Source organism: Pteropus vampyrus, unplaced genomic scaffold (genome assembly GCF_000151845.1).
Source record: "Pteropus vampyrus isolate Shadow unplaced genomic scaffold, Pvam_2.0 Scaffold297, whole genome shotgun sequence".
Taxonomy (NCBI): domain Eukaryota; kingdom Metazoa; phylum Chordata; class Mammalia; order Chiroptera; family Pteropodidae; genus Pteropus; species Pteropus vampyrus.
The window spans coordinates 2,054,737-2,079,705 of record NW_011889078.1 but is presented as its reverse complement, the minus strand read 5'-3'; the positions used below and the strand labels follow the sequence as shown (position 1 = coordinate 2,079,705).

Sequence of the window (24,969 nt, the reverse complement as noted above, 5' to 3'; positions counted from 1 at the left end):
CAGCCAAAAGTAAAGATATAGTAAAAGAAACCTTCATACTCGATATTTAGTCATCCAAGACTTTTTAGTGCAGTGAAATATTATTTTTTATAAGCAATTAGCCACTTACCAGCTATGGCCTTGGGCAAGCTGTCTTCATATGATATAGGAGGTCTTCATATGTCATTCTTCATATGAAGTAGTTGAAAATCAGAAAACTAAGGTAATCTGCCCAAAGTTAAGCAGCTAGCAACAAAAGCAGTAAGGATTTGAATCTAGGTCTATTTCTTTTTTTTATTTTTACTGAATTTATTGGGGCAACATTGGTTAACAAAATTATATAAGTTTCAAGTATACAATTCAATAATGTATCGCAAGTATATTGCATTGTGTGTTCACCACCCAAAGTTAAATTTCCTTCCATCACCACATATTTGACCCCCTCTACCTTTATCTACTTCCCTGCTCCTTCTTTTCCCTCTAGTAACCATTAGACTGTTGTGTCTATGAGTCTCTGACTGTCTTGTTCATTTGTTGCTTTCAGTTTTCTACCCCTCATAAGAGTGTTATCATATGGTTCTTAACTTTTTCTGTCTGGCTTATTTCTTTTAGCATGATAATCTCAAGATCCATTAATGTTGTCACAAATGGCAGTATTTCATCTTTTCTTATGGCTGAATATTATTCTATTGTACATATGTAACACATCTTCTTTATCCAATCATCTATCAAAGGACACCTCAGTTGTCCCCATGTCTTGGCCACCATGAATAATGCTGCAATGAACATCAGGGTGCATATATCTTTATGGATAAATGTTCAAATTTTGGGGGTAGATACCCAGAAGAGGGATTGCTGGGTCATATGGTAATTTTAATTTTTTGAGGAACCTCCATACTGTTTTCTGGAGTGGCTGTACAATTTACATTCTCACCAGCAGTGTATGAGTGCTTTTCCCCACAACCTCTCCAACGCATATTACTTGTCTTGTTGATAACAGCCATTCTTACATGTGTGAGGTGGTATCATTGTGGTTTCGATTTGCATTTCCCTAATATGTAGAAAAATTGAGCATCTTTTCATATGTCTGTTGGCCGTTTGTATGTCTTCTTAGAAGTGTCTATTCAGGTCCTCTGTCTATTTTTTAATTGGGTTGTTTGTTTTGTTGTTGTTGTTGTTGTTGTTGCTGAGTTGTATGAGTTCCTTATATATTTTAGATATTAGCCCCTTATCAGAGGTGTTGTTTACAAATATCTTCTCCCATTCAATTGATTGCTTCTTTGTTTTGTTGATGGTTTCTTTTGCTGTACAGAAGCTTTTTAGTTTGATATAGCCCATTCATTTATTCTGGCTTTTACTTCCTTTGCCTTTGAGGTCAAATTCATAAAATCCTCTCTAAAAGCAAGGTCCTTGAGTTTATTTAGTACTTATGTTTTCTGCTATGCAATTTACTGTTTCAGGTCTTATATTTAGGTCTTCTATCCATTTCATTTAAAAATAAATCTAGGCCTATTTCATCCTAAGTCTCATATTCTTTCCACATACATGACCAAAGGAGGAGGAGGTAGAAGGTCATGACAACATATATGAGATCAGAAGATAACACACAGTTGGAAGGTAAGCTATTATAGGAGCAGCTTTTCCTTCTATTGCCTGATATGTCCAAAGTCCCTGAAATAATATAACAGTGCTCTGATACATCAATTTATTCTGTAATTAATCTGAATCATCTTTTAAGTCCATGAAAGGTCTTAGCTAGGGTTACCAGCTGTAAAATTGCAGTTGACTATTTTCGGTTATTGTGATATATCTTTTAACTAAATTTCTGTAATCCCCAATCTTTTTGCTTATATAGTGGCATTTCCAGCCTTCTTATCTATTTATATGACAAATAAGACTGGTTTTCTTCTATTAGTCCACCTGGCTTCTAAAAATCTCAAATTCATTTTTAAGTAGAAATAGCGAGCTACAAGTACAAGAGAATCAGGAGCTGAGACTTGAAACATGGTAGCAATACATGCCCATAAAACAGTGACCAAAGAAGAGCATTTAGTGGTAAGTTAGCAGAACAAAAGTGACATAGTGGGACAAGAAAAAGATATAGTAGCCATATGATAAGGGCTTAACACGAAACTGCACTTCTTATAATAACTAAAATGCCTGTTAATGTGTATGTTGTGAAGCAACAATAAAGTCTAAACATAAAAAATATTATGACAAAATTATGACTGCCACTATAAAAAGACCCAATTAAGAACATAAACAGAATACAAGAGAGAAAATAGATGTACAGCTAAAGACAAAAAAAACTGGCTTTAGTGTGGCCTTTATACCAGTGTGGTGAAAAAAAATTATATAAACTTAATTTGTTTTAAGAGGAAAGGAAAAGATACAAAGCATAAAAATGAAAAACTATTTTAAGAAAACTACTGAAAATATTGATTTAACATAACAAAAAATGCTATAATAAAAAAAGATATAGCTGTGAAGTAATAAAAAATTATAATAAAGACATGAAAACTATAAAATAAAAGATTTATAAATACTCAGGGGCCAACTCCTTTCCATAAACACTTTGTATTTACAAGAAAAGCCTTACTACATTACCCATTCAGTTATATTAGAGGTTTGGGGGCTTAATGAATAGCCCATATATGAGAGTATATAGATAAGAAATAAAAGGAAAGAATAAGAAGCAAAGTCACAGATGTCTGTGACCCCACAGTAAACTGGGGACTATCCAGAGGGTAATGAAACTTCGCAATGTTGGATAGTTTTGTGATTTTGGTTACAAAGCATTTCTAGAATAGTAAAAATTCAACGCTATGCCATTCAAGATTATAGGCAATTAACTTATATAATAGCTGTAACCCTAAGAAAGACTAAATATAAATTACATGTCTGTAAAAAATAAATTTTATTTTAAAAGACCAATGAATACTCATCATTTAAGACTGACTTCTTCCCATTCACTCACTCATTCAACTTATTTACTGATTACCTACTATATACCAAGCAAAGTTTGGAATTAGGGATACAATGGCAAAGAAAAACAGACACAGCATCATGAAACAAAGTTTATGGGAGAGAAAGACGCTAACCACACAATCAGTAGACAAATGTAAACTTGCAACCAAAAAAGGCCTACAAAGGAGAGCACAGAATTTGGCCTTATCAAGAGGTTTTTGGTACAAAAGAACAAAACAAACAAACAAAAAAACCTTCATTCTTCAAAGAAGCACTCCACAAACTCGATAGTTTCATAAAGTTTGTTTTTTATGTAGTATTGGTATCTTTAAAATCAGGGCACAGATATTGAAAATATTATTACTAAAGGGGGGAGGGGAAGGCATCATTTATCTAAAGAGAAGGAAACTTTAAGTGGGTATTACTCAATACTTGAGATAGCCCATTCCTCAAAAATGTCACTCATGCTATAAAACTACTCCTAAAAGAAAACATACCCAGTGAACTCTTTAACATTGTTCTTAGTAATATTTTTTGTATATATATATCCTCGCATAAGGAAAACAAAAGAATAAATGGGACTACATCAAACTAAAAAGTTTTTGCACGGCAAAGGAAACGATCAACATAACAAAAAGCCAACCCACTGACTGGGAAAAGATATTTGCTAAAGACATCCGATAAGGGGCTAATATCCAAAATATAGAAAGAACTCATACAACTTAACACCAAAAAAATAAACAATCCAATTTAAAAAAGAGCAGAGGACCTGAATAAATATTTCTCCAAAGAGATCATATAGATGACCAACAGACAATATGAAAAGATGTTCAACATCACTAATTATCAGAGGAATACAAATTAAAACCATAATGAGATATCACCTCACACCTGTCAGAATGGCTATCATCAATAAATTTTTTAAAAAGAACAAGTGTTGGCAAGGATGTGGAGAAGAGAACTTGGTGCATTGTTGGTGGGATTGCAAATTGGTGCAGCCAGCATGAAAACCAGTCTGGTGTTTCCTCAAAAAAATTAATAATTAGACTACCTTACAACCCTGCAATTCCACTTGAGGGCATTTTTCTGAAGAAATCCAAAACACTAATTTGAAAAGCTATATGTATCCCTATGCTCACTGAAGCATTATTTACAATAGCCAAGATATGGAAGCAACCTAAGTATCCATCAATAGATGAATGGATAAAGAAGATGTGGTACATATATACAATGGAGTATTACTCGGCCATAACAAAAGAATAAAATTTTACCACTCATGACAACATGGACAGAACTAGAGGGTATTACACTAAGAAAATAAGTCAGACAAAGACAAACAATATATTTCACTTATATGTGGAATCTAAAGAACAAAATAAATGATGAAACAAAACAGAAACAGACTAATAAATACAGAGAACAAACTGATGGTTGCCAGATGGAAGGTGGGTTGGAGGGCTAGGTGAAAAAAGTGAAGAGATTAAGAAGTACAAATTGGCAGTTACGAAACAGTCACAGAGATTTAAAATACAGGATAGGAAACATGGTCAATAATATAATAATAACTATGTATGATGCCATGTGAGTACTAGACTTTTCGAGGGGATCACTTCTTAAATAAATGTCTAACCACTATGCTGAACATTTGATTCTAATATAATACTGAATGTCAACTGTAATTGAAAAATAAAAATTTTTTGAAAAGTCACTCATGCTAAAAATGCTGTTAAAATTTGAGAAACAATTCAGCTTTTTAAACAAATACCCAAAGATCCAGAATAGTATCTAATTTCAAAACAGTTTTAAACATAGGCATTTTTATATTTAGCCTTCAAAGAAGTAGCCAATGGACATTAAGTATGAAGACAGCATTTTGCAATGAAAGCCACTTCCACAAAAAGCTTAGTTAGGTTTTATCTTTATACACATTTGAAATTACTTGGACTCAAACCAATGTCAACTAGTTTATGTCTTAAAGACTTCCTCTGTATACATGTCTTAACATTTTTGATAACACTGTCACTACTGGAACAAATCTTTTATTTGAATCTCATAAGAGTAAAGAACTAAACTTGTCAAAGTCCAATGAAAGATATTATGTGAATATTAAGAGATTTACTCCTCCTTGACAACATAAAATATACAGTTAAAAGTTAAAAAATATAACTTCAGCAGTCTCAACTCCATATACATAGCATATTATCTCCTCATATGTTTACTTTCAGGAATGTCAACTTTTAGGGGGCCTTTATTATGCAAAAATGACTACCCACAGTTACTTGTATTTAATATTTAATTAATTAAAACAGTATGTTTTTACACTGTTTTATAAGTTTTATGTTCATCTTACAAATCATGTTATTTTATATATAATTTATAAGTTTAGTATAAAAATAAAAACAATTACTTCCTTTATTCATGTTTAATTAACTCATTGAAGATTGAATTCCCCTAACAATTATCTCCAATTATAAAGCTAGTTAAATGAAGTTGCCTAAAACAGTTAAAATTACATTTACAAATCAAAATAAGTCTGATTCTCTTAAATCTTAGAAACTACCAAAATCATTCTAAATAACTAAACAACTCTTGTAAATTTAATAAACCAAACTAATAAATGGAACAAATCCAATTATCTTGAATGCTCTAACACTATTTAGAAAATTAGCCGAATTATTTTACTTCTTTCAAATTAAAATCCTCCTACTTGTAGTGTAACACAGAACCGGGAAAAACCTTGGTTCCTGAAGACTTACGTAATAAAACTGTCGTATCAGCCTGAATGGATGGCCTCCAAACTCATGTCAAAGAGAAATAAGCTTTCTTGGTTAAGCTACTATTGTGTTGGGTTTTCCTTCACACATAATCAAACATAATCCTAGTTAATATATAATATATTTTTAATATCAAACATTTCAAATTAAAATCACAAAACATCGGATTCTCTAATATGTTTGGTTTTCTTAAATGTTTCAAACACCTTTTAAAACAAATACAAACATATAGTATCACAATGATTATAAAACTTTTTTTCTAAACAATATAAAACATGTTAATACTAACAGATTTGATCCGTTTCATAACTAAAGGTAGCATGTTTACCAAGATAGAGTCACAGAACCAAGGGGCTTCTTCCAGGAGAGTTCCAACTGGCTAGCATGCTAAGTTTTTGTTTGTTTGTTTGTTTGTTTGTTTTGTAATACTAGGACTTTTCAAACCCATGACTTTTCTTGCAACCCAATATCAATATATCATACATTCCTTCAATTTTTTAAGCCACCTCCTAACACAACATTTAATTGCCTGCTTTAAAATGGTGACATTCTTGTATATTATAGATCACACTAATCTCTCTATTGAGTGATTAGATTCTGCTTTCTTATGTTCTCATCTGGTTCAATGCCACAACGCTACATTCATTTTATTGACAGGGAAGATGCAACAGATAAATTAGTTTGTAGTTTATTGCTCTTGCTTTAAAAAAATGATAACCAACAATTAGATATGATATAAATCATGGCTATAAACAGAATCTTACATATCCACCAATATTTATTACTTACATGAGTTTTATGGCTGGTTATTTATACAGCTTCATTTATCATAAAAGATTAAAGGTAATCTTTTCAAAGGGTGACCAGATATCTTAGCAAGGCCAAGAAACAGTCCACATTTTCAATGGGTAGTAATAAATTAGATAGCAAAAGGGGAACATAAATGTCACAACAGTCAAAATGCCAAAAACAGTGAGGGTTTTTGAAAATGAGTATGTCTAAATGAAGTTGCTATGTGTAAATTCAAGTATCTCACAGTGATCACAATATGTCTATTCCTTGGAGCCTCTGAGGAACTTAGGTTTAAGGAAAAAAAAAACCAGACAATAGGAAAATAAAGAAATTAAGGGACTGTGATGAGCCAAGTTGTTTCCTTACTTATTTCCATGACTATGAGAGTAGGGTAAGCATAGGGGTAAAGAAGTATAAAGAACTGATTCTATCATTTTTACTCTTTCACTGTATTGCTCATCCATTTTGTATTGGGTTATTAAAAGTGGATTCACTGCATCACTATTACCTTTCCTCCACAATGCTGTCAGAGTAATGCTCCTAGAATGCAAAATTGATAGTGTCATTCCCCTTCCTAAAATCCAAGATAGCTTCTCATAGCCTTTGAAGTACACTTCATCTTCTCAAACAAGGACAAGAAGGTCTTTATGACAGGACCCTCACCTACCTTTCTGGCCCTAATCTTACTCTTGCAACTCACCCACAGAAGCTCTTCACTTCTGCCATGCCAAACAACTTGTATTCTGCAGCCTTTTAACTCATATGTTATCCCCTCTTCCTGGCCTGTCCCCTTCACTTTCAATCCCCAATCCCTTCTTATAACAAACTCCTGACTCATCTATTTTTCATAACTTGGCTCAAAAATCACCTCCTTCAAGAAGCTTTCTCTAAGCTCCCAGTTTGACTTAGAGTCACCATCTCTAAGTTCACAAAGAACAATGCTTATACTTCTATTATAGCATTTATTTATGCTTATGATTATTAGCTAGTATGTTTCCAAAAAGCTCCTGAAAGCAGGGATCAAATCTTATTGGATTTGATAGCCAAGAACCAAATATTTCTCATGTCTACTAACTACACAGAAGATACTCAGTAAATGTTTGCTAAATAAATAGAAACAATGTCTCCTTTAACATTTCACTTTTGAAACAACTGCAAATTATAAAATTGGGTTTAAAGTAAGCAAAATTTAACACCAATCATTTTTATGTTAAATCTGTGCTAGTTAATTTGTAAGTAACAAAATTTTAAAAGATGCTTTACTTAAATATATATGCGTATGTGTGCGTGTATGTCTTTTTCCAACAATAAGAATCTGTAATAAATCTTTATTTTTAAAAAGCCCCTAATGTTCTTCCAATGACTATGGTGCCTACTAATATATGCAAACACAGCCATCTGAACTCAGGTCTTCCTGATTACTAAGACTGGTATCTTAATTTTTAGTTACTATTCTCTCCCAAATCTAACAGTAAGAACATTCTTGCTTATTGTGAGGCTTCTGGGTTAAGTGTACAACACACAGTATCAAATCATACAATCATTTGTTTGAAATTAGAAAGTGGTTTACAGGTAGATCTGTCTTTATCTCATATAACCATCCATTAAAACTTAGCCCTTATATTAGAGTCCCAATCCCCACAATACTACTGTACTTAAAACTGACCAGCATCACATGTCCCCTATAAACCTCAATCATAAAGAAGCCAAATTTTCAACTCTAGACTTTGATACTCAGCTCCATCCCCATGTATCAGAAGCCCCACGTGCATCACCCCAGACCCTCTTAGCCTCACGTATCTCTCATTTCAGCCACCATTGTGGCAACCAGCTCCACTTGGTCTCACAGAGAAACTACCTGACCATCCCTTACTTCAGAATATACACTGTGTGCCTCTCACTACCTACCCCAAGACTTCCGTGTTGATCCCAAAGAATGGACACTACCAGACACCATAGAACTCTGCCGGGACTCACTCATATAGAACTTAGCAGAGAAGGTGAGTTAGTATCTCCTGAGGTGAGCCTTTGGTCAATTAGATAAATTCTTCCCCTATTCTCCCAGGTACCCGTCCTGAGATGGAGTTTATATAGTCCCAGGAAGTCAAGCAATCTGTCACATTTAGCAAGAACCACCTTGAAAGCACATTTTCATATTGGCTCTCCCTCCTTTTCTCCTTCCTTAGTCCAGTTTTGCACTCTCTAATAAATTAATTAGTACTGCTTAGGGCTCTACTTTCCAGAGAACCCAGCATAAGACATTCCATCACTTCAAAAGAAGTATGTGGTTTGTGTACTGCAAGGGAAATCCCAAAGTCCATTAAACTGCAAGCTGCTATTTCTGCTTTCTTTCCCTTAACTAAAAGACCTCAGAGATAGCAGAATAAAATCAAAATCTTACTGTCACTGCTTCCTCACTCATCACTTCTCCTAACTCATTCCAAATAACAATTTCCAGAACAAATAGTCTCAAACAAAATCTTTGTATTAGTGTCCATGCACTATTTTATCATGGCAAGGAGAATGGTAGGAGGAAAGAATGATGGTATATGCTGAGTTACTAGTTCCTTCTCTTCTTCCAGGTTGTTCATAGTCCCAGTACTGAAACAATTTGAGATAGCAATCATTTCAATCTATATAACATAATTCTCAAAAATGAAATTACTAACTACATAGGTTCTTTTTTTCTTAAAAATGGGAAAAAAAATAGTATAAGAGCGACTCAGATATATCTCAAAGATTAACTGTTAAGATATTATCTTAAAACTGTCTTTAATATTCATAAATATATACATACACATATAGTTTGCAAATTAAGTTACTCATATACCCAAAGCAGAAAATAAAGTATGCAGCTAATGTACAAAACACTTAGCAGGAAACATATTCATTTATTCAACTAAGATTTATTGCACGTCTACTACATACCAAGCATTAGAGAAACAAACCAAGTAAGAGAGTCTCTGCTCTGTGGATGTTGTATTGTCTTAATAGGAAAGACTTAAAAAAAAAAAACTAAACAGATAATTCAAAAACTCTATCTTTGCAATTGCAATAAGGAGACTGAGGAGTCAGAAAAAGCATCGTGGAAGAAGAAACATTAAAACTGAAACCTGATGAGTAGAAATTAGTTGTGGGGAAGGGGTGGAAGACAGTAGAGGCAGAAGACATTTCAGGCAGAGAGAATAAAATGTGTCAGGGTCCTGAGACAGCACAGAGCTTGGCATTTTTGAGAAACAGAGGCCACTGTAACTGGTGTTCACTGAGTAACAAGGCAAGCTTGTTGGAATTGAGGCTGTAGAAGTAGATAGAAGACAGGGACCAGATCAATCATATAGAACTTTGTAACACTGATAATTTTACAAATGGAAATATTGGTAATGATAACATTATTTTAAACTTATATCACTTTTCATGATATGAAAATATAACTTTATGCTATAATTCATAACAACTTGTCAGCTAGTAAAGTTCCCTCAGCCAAGCATAGTAAGTCTCCCAATAAAACACCACTATTCTATTTTCTCCCTATTCCACAATGATTCATTGCTCTTGTAAAGAACAGATTGATTCATTGGTTCAATACCATAGATACTATTGAAGAAACCCTGTATTGTTATGTCCAGTACTGGTAATGTTGCCAGAGCAAACTTATCCAATATTCTTTTTTTTTTTTTCAACTTTTTTCATTGTGGTAAAATATATATAACATAAAACTTACCATCTTAATCATTTTAAGTGTATAGTTCAATTAAATACATTCAGAATGTCCAACCATCGCCACCGTCCATAACTCTTTTCACCTCCTAAAATTGAAACTCTAAACCTATTAAACAACTCCCCATTCTACCATGTTCCTGGCAACTACCATTCTACTTTCTGTCTCCATGAGGCTGACTACTCTAAGTGCCTCACATAAGAGAAATCATACAGTATTACTCTTTTTGTGACCGGCTTATTTCACTTAGAATAATGTCCTCTTTCTTGGTTCATTCGTGTTGCAGGATATGTCAGAATTTTCTTTTTCAAGGCTGAATAATATTACATTTTATGCATATACCACATTTTCCTTTTCTATTCATCTATTGATGGACACTGGGTAGCTTCCACATTTTAGCTACTGTGAATAATGCTGCTATGAACATGAGTGTACAAAAATCTATACAATCTTGATGAACAAGATGTCATTTCATCCATTTCCCTGTATGGATGCATACCACATACACAAATCTAGAGTACTAGTCCAGAAGGAAAGTGAAAAAGATGGCTTATTTTGTTGCCTTTTTTGAGGGGGTGGGGATAGCATATCTAATTTCTTCTCTCTCTAGTTATCCTCACCAATTCTAGACCATCAAAACTTTTCATGTTTCTTTATATATAGTGACATTATTTATGGCCTCTTGCCTTTTCCCATAGAGTTCTCAATTCATAGATGAATGTTCCCCCCACATCTTCCATTTTCAAAACTCATTTAACATCCTGCTTTCACAAACTACTCTCCTTTTAAAATGCTTTACTTTCTGTTAACTTAAAATTAAAAAGAGCAGCATGTTTTGTTAAAGTACCCCTAAAAGGTTTCTAAAGTACCCAGTGAATTTACTAAAGTAACTAGGAACCAACAATATGGGTCTATTTTACAAAGCAAAAATTTTGCAAGGCATATAAATAAAAATTGAGTTTTACAAATAAAACTGCAAGCCAATCCTCCTACAACTACCTAACAATAGTAAGTTCTTTTATTTTCATCTGAGAGAAAATACTGAAAATGTGCTGATAATTTTGAACAACATTGAAAATGACCAAAAGTTTATGAAATAAGAAGAAAAAAAGTTGTTTGTTTTTAACCTGAACTAGACTGGAAGAGAGGAATGTGAGGCACAAATAGCCTTAACAGATATGGGCATGTTACGAATGTACTGTACTAATAATCTACACATCTTAAGGACAGCCCTCTAATATAACTCAAAAAGTAAAAGAGGTATAGGAGAATACCAATCTTTTCTTGTGGCAGGTGCTAATCATAAACACAAAGAGGTACGGCCTGTTTGATAAATATACAGATATATCTAGTTAGCACTATTTGCTGCCATCCTGTGAAAGACAATTAATAGGCAGTAGCTACTAAAATACATTTGGTTGTCCTGTGATTAAATAAGGCATCCTTTAATAACTTTTCTTGCTGCAGCCCCTGGCTAAGATGATTTGTGGCAGAACAAGTACATTTATAATTTATAATTTTGGATTTTACAAATCCAAAATTATTCTTTGAGTCTTACATTTAATCATTAATAAGCACTATGTCATCCTCAATAAAATTACTTGACGTTTCGATTTTAGTAACCTCTCTCCACAGGCCTTAAAATGTTCCTATTTTATTTGCTTAGTACATTAAAAGGCATTCTTTTGTAAAACTAAGTAGAAATAAATTCACAAGTATTCTGAAGGTGATTTGTCCTCACAACTATGAACGAAAGCAGGTATTTCTACCAATAAGAGTCATTTGGGAAAGCTCAGTGAAAATCCTCAACATGAACATAACAAAAAAAATATTTATGTTAGTGAAATGCAGCAACACATTTCTGTGTGCAATTAACATTTAATATTCACTTGTAATTCAATTGAAAACCTTTCTACTCAATAATTTCTAGGGCTACAATTTGGCTATACTGTAATATGAAATTTGAATATCATGTTACTGAGGAAGTTAAAAAAGACAAAAATAACTGGTATTTGTTTTTTTTTTAAAAAAAAAAAGGTATATTCATACTTAGAAGACAGTTTCCCCAACTGCACATGGATTTTGTTCTAAATTTCATTAGTTTTCCAAAGCAATTAGTCATTTGCACTCATTACAATGTCAACCTGTTGAAGTTTTTGTATAATACTCTTTCTACAAACTGGTTAGACTTCCCATTACCACAATTTTGCATAATAACATTCAAGCCGCTACTGTCATTTTAAGCTGATAAACATTCTTAGCTTAAGAAATCCAAAATTATTATAAACTTAAATTTTTCTCCAGTTACTGAATTCACTTCTCTAGAATCAAATATTAAATTTCTCTCGGTAATCAAAGCTAAAATGCCATACAACTTTAAAAAAAAAAAAAGTGTGGTTTTTCTATAACCGCCCCCCTCCCCCCCAAAAAAAGATATGAGAATGCAAATAAGTGTAAAATCTGCAAAACCTAACTTGGAGTTTTAAAATGAACAAACTGACTAAAACTACATTATCATATGTGTTTAGATAATGAAAAGAAAAGGGACAATCCTGAAGTCCTATTGCCCCTAAGGTTGTCTAGCTAGGCCCAAGAACAGAGGAACATTTATAAAGCTGAGAGATTCAGCTCACTGGTCTATCCCCACAAAATCTGAACTGCTGAAAACAAATCTTTCACAGTTTTTCTCTATTGTTAATTAGATATATACTTTCATGTTCCATTTTGTTTTTTGTAATAGAGAGTACAATAGGATAAATGAACATGATAAAATTATAAATATCAAAATGATGCCAATTAGTATAATGGTGGCAGGTTTATCTAAGATTCAAAAAATAATCTCTAAATTGGGCTTTTAAGAATTCACATTCATTTAAGTGATGCCTTAGTTTACTTCTTGTGGGGCTTAAGAACGGCTTGTCAATACACAATGTATTCTTTTCAGGCTGTCCAAGATTTCCAGTAGCTCATCTTTACCAGAAAGCTTATTTAATGGCAGCCAATTTGCAAACATCAATTTTAAGATTACAGCTTCAGTAAAACAAGAACAAATTAAAGTTCAAGTATTTTTGTTGGCATAGACTAAACAGACTAACTTAAGAAAAGAGTGACACCAAGGGCTCCATTTGCCATCACTCATTTGCTGTATGCACCAGTTTTCACATTACTTCAATAGAGAAACAGACATAATGAGTCTATCATTAAAGTATGCAAATTCATTACTTCTTGTGAAAGTTTGACATCTTGGCTCATGTCACATATTTGCAAACTAAATATGAATTCCAATAAAAGGACAAAGAACAAGGAAAGTAGCATAACAACTTTTAAGTTTATATTTTCACGAAACGAGAAAACCACTGAGTGCCTGCAGTAAAAACCACTAGGGTCAATTTTATCATTACTAGATCTTCAAGTTTCCTTCAAACTGTTAAGAAGAATCCAGTTATACAGAATTAACACTGTAATTGACTCCAACAACTAAACCACAAACAAAAGCACCTTAAATAGCAGACAAGGTATACAACTAATTTTATAACGACAACAAAAAAATACTTCTGTTATACATATAATCTAATAAACACCCTTTGTAAATACAGTCATTTTGTTATAGATCCATGGAAAATAAAAAGCTCAATAAGAAACAAAAAGAAATTATTCAATTTTATATTCTTATTATAATTAGAAATAAATTTCAATAAACTAATTTCACTTAAAACAATTTTTCAAGAAAAGTGACCAGTTGTTCCAATTTTTCATTTTTTGATCATAGAATTTTTTTGTTCTTAAAGCTTTATATTTGATAGCATTATGAGAAAATGTAACAATGAAAGTAGTAAATATTAAAGATTTACTCAAAAAATTACTTTGTCCTATTGATGGCACTGAAGGCTAGGGAAAGAAAGTAATGTCTGGGGTTTTTTAAAAAACAGTTTAAGACAAATATGACAAAAATCTGATTAGGGAAAATAATTTCCATCTTTTCTAACAAATAAATTACTTACTTTCCAATCAAATACTCCCATACATCTACACATTTAATATAAAGAGACAATGGTGATGAACTAACTTTTTGATCACTTACTACATGCGAGGCACTGTGTTAAATGCAATACACTTATAGCAATTTTGTAATTGAGCAATTCTTCATAGCAATTGTTAACCCTATTTTACATATGGGAGTGAGGGGATTGAAGCACAAAGAGGTTAAAGAATTCACTCAAACCTACAGTCAGTGAAAGAGCTGGAATTCAAGCCCAGGCAGTCTGGCTCCATACCTGATTTCAGAATTATAACATTTCACTGTGTCCAGAGTACACATGGTACATGGTAAAATGCCTGACTTTTATTTAGTACCCTGCAGGGTAACTTTTATCATAGTATTCATCTCTTCTTTACTCACTCTGTGATAATTCTGGATTTCCTTTAAGATTCATCATCTTTGGAATTGAAGGGCCATACACATCCACATCTAATAAACCAATCGCCTTTGACTGTAAGAAAACAGAATTTATCATAAGATTATTCCCATTCTTCATCAAAGATAAAGCACATAGCAACAGTAAATCTGACCACAGAAAAGACATTTGCAAAATATTCCAAAATCATAACCTAAACTTTCAAAGCAACAATAAGGTAAAAGAGCATAAACTGCTTAAGGTAAGTAATTTTTGTTGGTTTACCAATTTCTTCTGGAAAACTGCTCAGAGAAATCCAATGCATACACATTGTGGCTCAGATTTCCCATACAGTTTCAAACAGGCTAAGACTTTCTTGATCTGAGAACTAACAAATTACATGCACACAATGTTAAAATGATGATTTACAACAGCCAACAAAACTCTAGGAAAATGGAGCATTAACTTTTGAAAAGGCCATCTAAAACACCAATGAACACACACACACACAAAAAAAATCATGGAAACAAGACCATAATTAAGGCAAAGTGAGAAATTCTGATGCAGATCTGGCATGGAAATGCTAAGAAGGATAGAGGCAGACATAATATGGGGACAACCTCCAACATGCAAGTCACAGTTAAAACACCAAGGTCTTCTGAAGAATTCATAAACATCTAAAACTGTTTTGTTTTGTTTTGTTTTGTTTTTTGATCACCCACCCAGCTGCCCAAGGGCAGAATATCCTGATTGTTCTCTTCACTAGCTGCCAGTTAATCAGCAACTTAGCCAAAGAAAGGAAAACAAAATTCGCTATTTCCAAATGTCTTTTTTTCCTCTCTCCTCTCCTCTTCCTCCTTTGATAAATTAAATCAATCTGTTACTGGTTTTTCTCATATACAAGCAAACAACATGCTAATACTAACTATATGCCTTTGAGTTATATTTCACCAAGACTCTCCTCTCTATATATGTATATCCTGGCAAGATAAAACTCTTAACTTCTCAAAAAAAGTTTTTGAAAACTAAACAATCCCCATCTTCCATGTTATCTATTTCCAGACACAAAATAACTTTTTAAACCTTGCTATCTGGTTGCTTCTAAATACACAAAATAAGGTACATTCAATATTTATGTCCCTAACTTTATACTGACTTAAATTGCACTTCCAAGAAAACCACTTAATGTCCCTTTTTTAGAATAAAGCAGGTGAGAAATTAAACACTAAATACTAACCTTAGTCACAGAGACTAAGAGACTAGGGATTAATATCTGCCTCTACAAAATCTCAGCTTATCATAAAATAAATGAGAAAAACAGAAAGATTCTTTACCATTAATAGAATGGTAGTATATAAAGTTTAGGTTTAATGAATTTAAGTATTAGCTTTAAAAAGGTAGAAGCATTCAATGAGAAATTCAGACCCTATTTAACTCCTTTCAAAACCACAAACAAAAGAATCTAGAATTAAAACAGAATTAAATTTAATATGGATAAAAAGTTTTTCAAATGAGGGGGCCAAAAACGTTCAGAAATGTGGGTAATTGTTAATACTGTTGTCTAAGCGTCTGCTAATGCTATAACTATTATCCTAGAATTTCACCTCTTTTCCATATCTTTTCTCCTGATACCTACAAAATCTAAAAACTACCACAAAATAATAACAAATGCCAATAAAAACAAAAAATATATATATATTCTAAGATTCTTTTTTCTTGCTCTCTTATATTAATGCTGATTTTATAATAACTAGAAAGGATTAAGTTCCAGGTTTCAAACTGATCTTCTAAAAATACCTGTGAAGCAAAATAATAGCTTTTTAAGTTTGTGTTTTCATAAAATGACAACAACTAAGTGGGTGCTTGCAATATAAGACTGCTAGGCTCAAATTTATCATCACTAGATCAAGTTTCCTTCAAAATGTTAGGGAGAATCTATCATCTATCCTATTTTCTGGAAGAAAACTATGCCTTTCTAAAAGTGAACCTTTGGCATCATGGTTCAGGACAAAACTTAAGATCTACCCTGAAATTTGCTGTGGTAGGAGTAAATTTTACACATACCTAGACAGCTGACAATATACATTATCACATAAGAATAAAGAGGGCAAGGAGGTTACAAGATTTTAGACTTCCTCTGCTTCCTAGAGAACGGAACTAAAAATAAGGAAGATGCTTCTATGTGTTAGGTTCTCTGCATGACTCTCCCTAGAGTAGTTACCACTGACTTAAATTGAGCAGCAATGCTTACATAGGTCAAAAAGAAAAGAAGATAGGAATGTATGAAAATCGGGAGGCAGGGAGGAAAGAGAAAGAGAGAGGGACAAAGAGAAGAAAGAAGTAAAAAAGGATAGAGAGAAGTTAATCAGAAATGTTATATGAAGAACCTGGATAAACTAGGCCTCTACAGCCAGCTCTGTGGACATATCAACATCTCTAAAAACATGCCATCCTAAATAACCCAAATAAACACCTAGACTTTCTCTTATTATATCTCCCCATTGCTTGAATTCTCTCTGGATGTCAGGTACTCTGTTAAGCACTTTATTTACATTTCTCACTGACCCCTCATAGCAAACCTGCAAGGTGGTAGTATATCTACTTATGGATGAGAAAGCTGGAAACTGACAATTCAAAATGACCTTTTTAAAAAAGTATTTTTCTTAGAATAAAGCAGGTGAGAAATTAAACACAAAAATACTAACCTCGAAAAACTCCACCAAAACTTTAACGTGATCTGACTACAAAAGACTTAGATATAGAAGAGTCAGCACACTTTTCCCTAAAGGACCAAATAAGAGTAAATACACTTTGTGGATCACTTGATTTGCAATTACTCAACTATCATTAGAGCACCACAGCAACCAGACAGTATATAAATGACTGAGCATGGCTGTGTTCCAATAAAAATTTACCAAAACAAGAGGGTTATATATCTTGCTGACACTAATTTAGAGAATAAGCTTTTTCATGACCAAGTTATTCAATCTCCCAACAATGTGATTCTGGTAGAGCCAAGAGCAGGAAGGACACAGACATTTCTCTCAGTGTCAGAGGAGCTATCTCAGTAAAAATTTACCTCCTCGTTCTTAATTGGCTAGTTTTTAAAAATAATAAAGACTACACTTTTCAAGCTGTTTTACTGGAACTAAGTTAGCTGTCTTGCTTACATTTTATCTATCAGGAGTAAAATCAGTGTCCATTAAATAGAAACAGCAAAGCCTACACTAATTAAAGCATATTGTACTTTGAATTGGCACAGCTAATGAACCAGTAAAATTACCATAGCTACAAAAATTAGCTTACATATTTTCAAGTCTAGGCTTCAATAATGTTCAAAAGATACCAAATAAACTTCATTTGTTTTTCATAACTTAGTCCATTATTTTAAATAGGCTCCTATTTTAAGTGTATAGTCTTTCAATTTAAATTTTCAAACAGACAGTTTTATAGTGTAGGAAAACAAAATAAGCAAGGTAGAGGCTGTAAATATATATATACAACTGGGTGTCTGGTGAAGCTTCATGAATCCTTTCCACCTCATTCCTAAAATAATTATATTTAGTTTTTTTAAAAAGCTCCAATTAGGTATTTCTTTATCTTTAATTCTTTCAGCCAGGCTCAAAAGAATAATCACTACAAAAGTCTCATCAAATACACAACAGGTAAAGAAAATGATTATTAGCAAAAATAACTATAAACTTACTATTATAAAATATGATCGCCATCTTTAATGTCACCATAAACTTAGCCTAATACGTTGGTACCTAATATTCTCTTTTTTTTCTTACTCTCTTGCAGTACTCAAAGTCTACAAGGTGACATAAAATAAGATAGATCTTTAGATTTTTGGATTTGTTCCTTTATAATTCATAGTACCCTATGAAAGCTATAAGTGATGGCAGAATTATTCAGAGTGATTATACTGTTTCATTACTACTATATGAAAGCTACAATTTTAAAGCCTACAAATCCTATTTTTGTGTCGGATTTTAAAGGCACCAAAAGTTTTGATAATACTTTGTTTTTCCAACAGAATTTATACTTAAGAAGATTGTAAAGCTTCGTGTCATCTGCTCATTGAACCCATCAAAATGACATCTTAGAGTAGTCTCACTCCAATATTTGTAAGTAAACATTCATTTAGGACTAAGAGCTAGCTAAGACCTTTCCTTAGAAGTATCCTATTAAGAATCTCATGATTCTCTGCACATTATACTCCATTTAATCTTGGACTGGCAATTGGGATTTGTTGTTAGCTGAGTCAAACCTGGTTTTTCTTCTCTTTCTCCCTAGCTTTATTATTTTATTATTATTATTCTTTTTTTATACTTTTTTTAAATTAAGTTTATTGGGGTAACATTGGTTAATATAATTATATAATTTTCAGGTATACATTATAATTTGACATCTATATATTCTATTGTGTGATTACCACCCAAAATTCCGTTTCCTTCAGCTACCATATATTTGATCCCCTTTACCCACTTCACCTTCCCCCTACCCCTCTATATTTGACTTCCTTTACCCGATCTACCTCTCCCCTCCTCTCCTACCCTCCACCCTCTGGTAACCACTAGTCCATTGTCCATGTCTATGAGTCTCTGTTTGTTTGTCCTGTTCATGTGTTGCTTTTAGGTTTATATCCCACATATAAGTGATATCATGTGATTTTTCAGCTTTTTCTGTCTGGTTTATTTTGCTTAGATGATTTTTTTTTTTTTTTTTTTTTTTAATGCCTACAGCATCTGGTCTTCCTAAGTGGTCTCCTATCCAAGTACTAAACAGGCCCAACCCTGCATAGCTTCCGAGATCAGACAGGATCAGGCACATTCAAGGTGGCATGGCCGTAGACTCGTTCTCTCTAGCTTTAAATCAAATCTGTCATCCAAAAGAATTTCAATCTCTTAGTAGATAAAATTATGTTTCTTAATTCTATTAGCTAAGATTAAATAAGAATATGATTGTCAGAAGAACTAATAGTTAGACAAGGTGATGAGAAAAATTTCCTCTTCTTTATCAAAGGACTATCCAAACCTTCAAGTTCAGTCAAGAAAGAAAGAGGAACAAGAGCAACATAAGGGAAAGTAGCCCAGTTGGATGGAGCACAGAGATAAGCTCATGAACAGTACAGAAGAATCCCAAATCATAAACTAATTGCTTTGCAAAAGAGCTGAAAAGGTAGAAAAGAAAAAAATAATAGATTTCAAACTAAAGATTATTTTAGAGCCAAAAGAAACCTACAGTATCATTTTAGTCTTCTGTCTACTTTTCAGTAATGAAGAAACAGGCCCAGAGATAATGCCACAGGTAGGCCTAGGATCCAAACCTCTAACATACCATAAAGCCCAAACACTAAAAGCCACTCCCCTTCGTCTCTCTCACCTCATCCTCTGCGATGTTTCCCCTTTCCATGCCACTCCAGACACACTGCGCCCTGCAGTGTCTTTAACACCCAGGTACGCGCCTGCCTCAGGACTTTTGCAGTTGCTGTTCTTTCAGCCAAGAACGGTCCCTCCATGTACCCTGGTTTTCTCCGTCACTTCCTTCAAGTCTTGATTCAAACACCATCATGCACCGAGGTCTTCACTGGCCATCCTATCTGAAATTGTAACTCCCACATCATTATACTGGATATTTCCTATTCCCCTTCCTGCTTTTTCTCTCTTCTTTACAGCTATACCAATATTCAACATATTATATATTTACTTATTTACCTTGTTTATTGTGTCTCCACCACTATAGTGTTAATTCTGTTAGGGTAAGGTTTTTTGAATGTTTTGTTCACGACTGTACCTAGAACCTAAAACAATAGGCAGTCATGGACTGGAGCCGAACTACATTTGTAACATTCTAGGGCATAAGATGACCACAATGTAAAAAGATAGTAATATAGATAAGACAGGAAAGAGAGAAATAAAAATTTGCTCTAAGGGCCCAAACCTTGGGACCAGTAGAATCATGGTAACAATAATCTATAGTGATTGATAGTAACATTGAAGAGTTGTGGTTTTTTTAATTATAAAAAAGTAGTTAACATTCTGCCATATGGGTGGTCAGTCACACATTACATGGGACATATGCATACAAAAAAATTAGTCGTCGTTTATCCGAAATTCAAATTCAACTAGGTGGGTGTCCTATATTTTTATTTGCTAAATCTAGCAACCTTACCCCAGTTATCTCTTCTCAACAGTGCAATCAGAATGACTAAGTGAATACATAGGTCAGATCATGTTTGCTCAAAAATCCTTCATTGCCACTCCTCTCCCTCATTTCACTCATGTAAAAGTCCTTACAACAATTCACCAGACCCCACATAATCTATCCAGTTCCCCACACCCCTGCATCCTAACTCTGTTAATTTTCAGCACCTGTTACTCCAGTCCACTTCTTACTCCAAAAGCCACAGTGGTCTTTTTACTATTCTTTGGATAGTAAGCTAGACATGCTCCCCTCTACTAACCTTTGAACTGGCTGTTCCTTTTGCCTGACACAATCTTCCCTCAGGTAGTCACACAGACTACTCTCTCATATCCTTCAAGTCTCTGCTCAAATGTCTTATTTTCAGTGTGCCTACCCTATTCTAAATTGCAAGCCCACCCTCACTCTCAAGTACTTCCTCTCTCCCTTATCCCAAACTACTTTTATCACTTTCTAACATATTATGTAATTACTAAATTAAGATGTTTATTATCTATTTACTGTAAACTCCATAAGGGTAGGGATATCTCTGAGCACCTAAAACAATAAGCATTAAGTAAATATGTATTGAATGAATAAATGGATGGATGATATTCCTCTGTAGAGTATCAGGACTGGTTACTCTATGATCCCTAAGGTCTCTCTTAAGCTTTACCATTGTATGACTTCATGAAATTCCCTCTTAATACGTCTGTGCTAACATTTTAAGTTATATGATTCAAAATTAGATAATATATGCAAGGTTAAAAATATTCTGGTATTAAAGAAAGGTTTGTAAATTTCCCTGGTGGTTAGTCTATTCCTAACCACCACCTTTCCCCAAGAACATCCAATGTCATCTTCATTTTTCTATTCATCTCAACTCCAGAAAAATGGGACTTCATAAAGAAAACCTAGTGCAAATAATGGTAGCTATGGTAGGCTGGTATAACAAAACATAAGAGTACACTATCTAAATCTCTGAAAACTAAAGCCACAACATGGTATGAAATGGCTCATTAAAAAGAGGGCAATATTCAAACCTGCTCACTAGCAAGATTAGGTTCAATAGGTTTTCAAATACAAAAAAGGCTGCATAGGAGTTTTGTTCCGGGTTTGTTTATTTTTTTTCCTTTCCAGAGCAGGATAAACAACATCTTCATTAACAAGAAGCAATCCCCTTGAATCTCACATTTTCATCTAGTAAGAAACAGGGAAAGTAAATCAGTGGTAAAACTAAGATTAAGAAAAATCTTAAGTCCTTGGCCTGTATAATTAAAGAAAAAAAGTATTAATGCCCTCAGTAATTAAGTAAAGCCTTCAAAATCAGAGAAAAATTAGAAAGCCTTCTATCACCATGGTAATACAGAAAATTCTAGACACTAACCCCTAAAAATAGTCATCTTACTTGTGACAGCAACCAGCCACTTTTTGCCAGACCTAGAAACCTAATAAACAAGAATCTTTCCCAAACCAGAAAAAGTACTGCAGCAAAAGCACTGAAAACCAACACCAATTCCTTCAGAATGTCCTTAACTAAACTGCAATGCAGGAAAGAGAATTTACAATTCTGATAGCAGCTCTTCCAAAGAAAAGCAATACAGCAATCACAGGAATCAGGATGTGAACAAAGTACTTGATCCACCCTTCAGTCTCAAAATCTTAGGAGCCAAGCAGCTGGTTTTGAAACCCATGCCTCATATGCCCTCTGCTCTCTCCCTCTCAGTGACCCTTCCAACATTGCCCCACTGAGGATTAAGGGCCCCTTTTTATTCCTCAGGAAGATGTGATGGGGGAAATAATTTACTGAGGAAAAAAACTGAGGAAAAATGAATTGTTGAGAGCCAAGTTAGGGAGGAGGGGGAAAGAATAATTAAGAAAAGAAGAAAGATTGTTCTTTGAAAAAGATCTGGGTAACTTCTTATTGGACAAAATCAGATCATAAAATTCAGAGAATGTACAATACTTTTGCCACCAATATGTTATACATGAAGTGAAACTAAGGAAGAATATACTAAATGTAAAGTTAGGGTAACTGTTCTCTTTCTAAATCACGATCAAATTCAGCAACTTCCATGAACTATGTGAGAGAATGAATTACTGGCAGCAAGCTGCACTTTACCAAAAGAAATTTAAAAGGTAGGCCAAAGAGCACTGAGGAGGAAACATCCAGACAACAGCTTCTTTAGAGCTATTCAAAACAAAATTGCTACAGCTTCTAATTGGAAATCTCAAAGCATGTTGTGCATAATGCTTTCTACCTAAAACCATAGAGGAAAAAAAGAAAGGAAAAGCAGTTTGGGCTTTTTATCTTTAATCTTATCGCATAGAACAGTATTTTTATTTTATTATGCTGAGTGAAGATGGTGCATGTGTCTGTGTGCTTATGGAGGAAGAGGAAGAGCAAGTAAGGAAAAATTCCTAATAGAAGGCTTTAGGACCTTTTACCTCTCTATTACACAATTACACAATTAATTTTTTTTAAAAACCCACTACCTTATCTTTCACTTTAATATTTGATGCTAAGTTCCTTATTCAGTACACTGAATTATTCTTATAAAAGATACCATAAAGGTAGACACACATATCACAACTAATACTATTACTATACATTAATGGTTATCCGTTAGCAAGTATAACTTTGTTTTCTATAAAATGTATGAACCTTGAGGTTTAGATAATCTACTCAATCACAGGGGGCATCCAGATCATGAGTGAAATAAACAATTGTACTGTATTCAAATATATATAACTACACGACGAATTAAAAATAAAGTTCAAAAACTATGAAAAGTCCACAAAGGTACCATTATGATCATCATTGACAAAATAATGTTATAAAAATATCATTATTAAACCCAGGTATGTTATATTTATGTAATTAATTTCAATTAAATAGCTATTGCATTAAATGGTATATTTTTAAATATCTCAGTTACCCTTTGATGCCATATTTTAAAGTAAGGATCAATACTAGTTTTTTTCAAAATATTAACACTTAAAGTGGATAAAACAGTTAATCTATTAATGCTATTGGCTAGCAGCAAAAAATTTTTTTGATAAATGAAAATCAATATTACTTAGTACCATATGAATCATATAAGTGATTACCATTTTGAGGATTTTTTAAAATAACTAACACATAAAATGCATTGTAGAATGCATGAAAAAGCATCTAGGATTTACATCACTAAATAGATGGGCAATTGTAGATAAGTTACTAACCTCACCGAACCTCAGTTTTCTTACCTATGAAACAAAGATTAAGAAGATACCTATCTCACAAGATATTTTTGAGATTATACAGCAGTGTGAATTTGTGAAACTTAAAGAAGAGCTAACAATAATATAGTACTATATGCCAAGCACTTCCTAAACACTTTACATATGTTAGCTTATTTAATCCTTATAACAAACTCATGAGGTAGTTGTATAATAATAGTAAATGAAGAAACCAAGGCACTGAATGGTAAGTAATTTGCCTACAGTCAGGCAGCTGTAAATGCAGAAACTGGGACAGTAAAGCAGGCAACATGCCTTCAGACACCACAGGTAACCACTATAGCATGCTGCCTCTTTCCAATGAGACAAATTAAGTCAAATTCCTAGCACAAAGTAAATATTCAATGTTAGTGTCTTTTCTCTTTTCCACCAAGACCTGTTTATGCACTGAAACAGGAAAAATAAGCATTTAGTTTCAGTGAGTAGTCATTTACCACACAGAACAACCATCCAAAATAACATTATAATTATTAACCCAGGCAACTATACATAAACTTTAAGAATAACAAAATGATCCTTAATGTGCACATATTCATCTGATATCGTCTGGAATTTTTTTTGTTTTATAAGTGCGAGAATGTCTAAGGTTTTATATAACATCATTGTGAAAAATAGTTCCTACTAAATATTAAATAACATATTTCACAGAAATGGGATTTAGGGTTTTTGTTATATTAGCCATTTTTAAGTTATATAATTATATAGATTACACAGAACAGATACATCCAAAACTGCAGTTAAAAAAATAAACAAAGACTCATGCTCAAGCCTAGAAGATACTTGGCTAGACCAAAAGGAAATCAGCTATTAATTACAATAGATACTAAGCAAGAAAAGAAGCAATTTATTATATTTTGCTTCTTATTTTTTTGTGGCTATA

The 24,969-nt window shown here is 33.2% G+C and overlaps 1 protein-coding gene and 1 pseudogene across 3 annotated transcripts in view; both read right to left on the bottom strand.

Moving 5' to 3' along the window:
* NUBPL (nucleotide binding protein like) overlaps window positions 1-24,969 on the bottom strand; it is a 288,220-nt gene that overhangs the window by 236,291 nt on the left and 26,960 nt on the right. For all 3 annotated transcript variants that reach the window (XM_023521149.1, XM_023521150.1, XM_011376409.2), the window contains one exon: window positions 14,630-14,720. In XM_023521149.1, the coding sequence (XP_023376917.1) occupies window positions 14,630-14,720 (91 nt within the window). The remainder of the gene's footprint in view (window positions 1-14,629; window positions 14,721-24,969) is intronic.
* On the bottom strand, window positions 19,361-19,479 carry LOC111730007 (annotated as a pseudogene).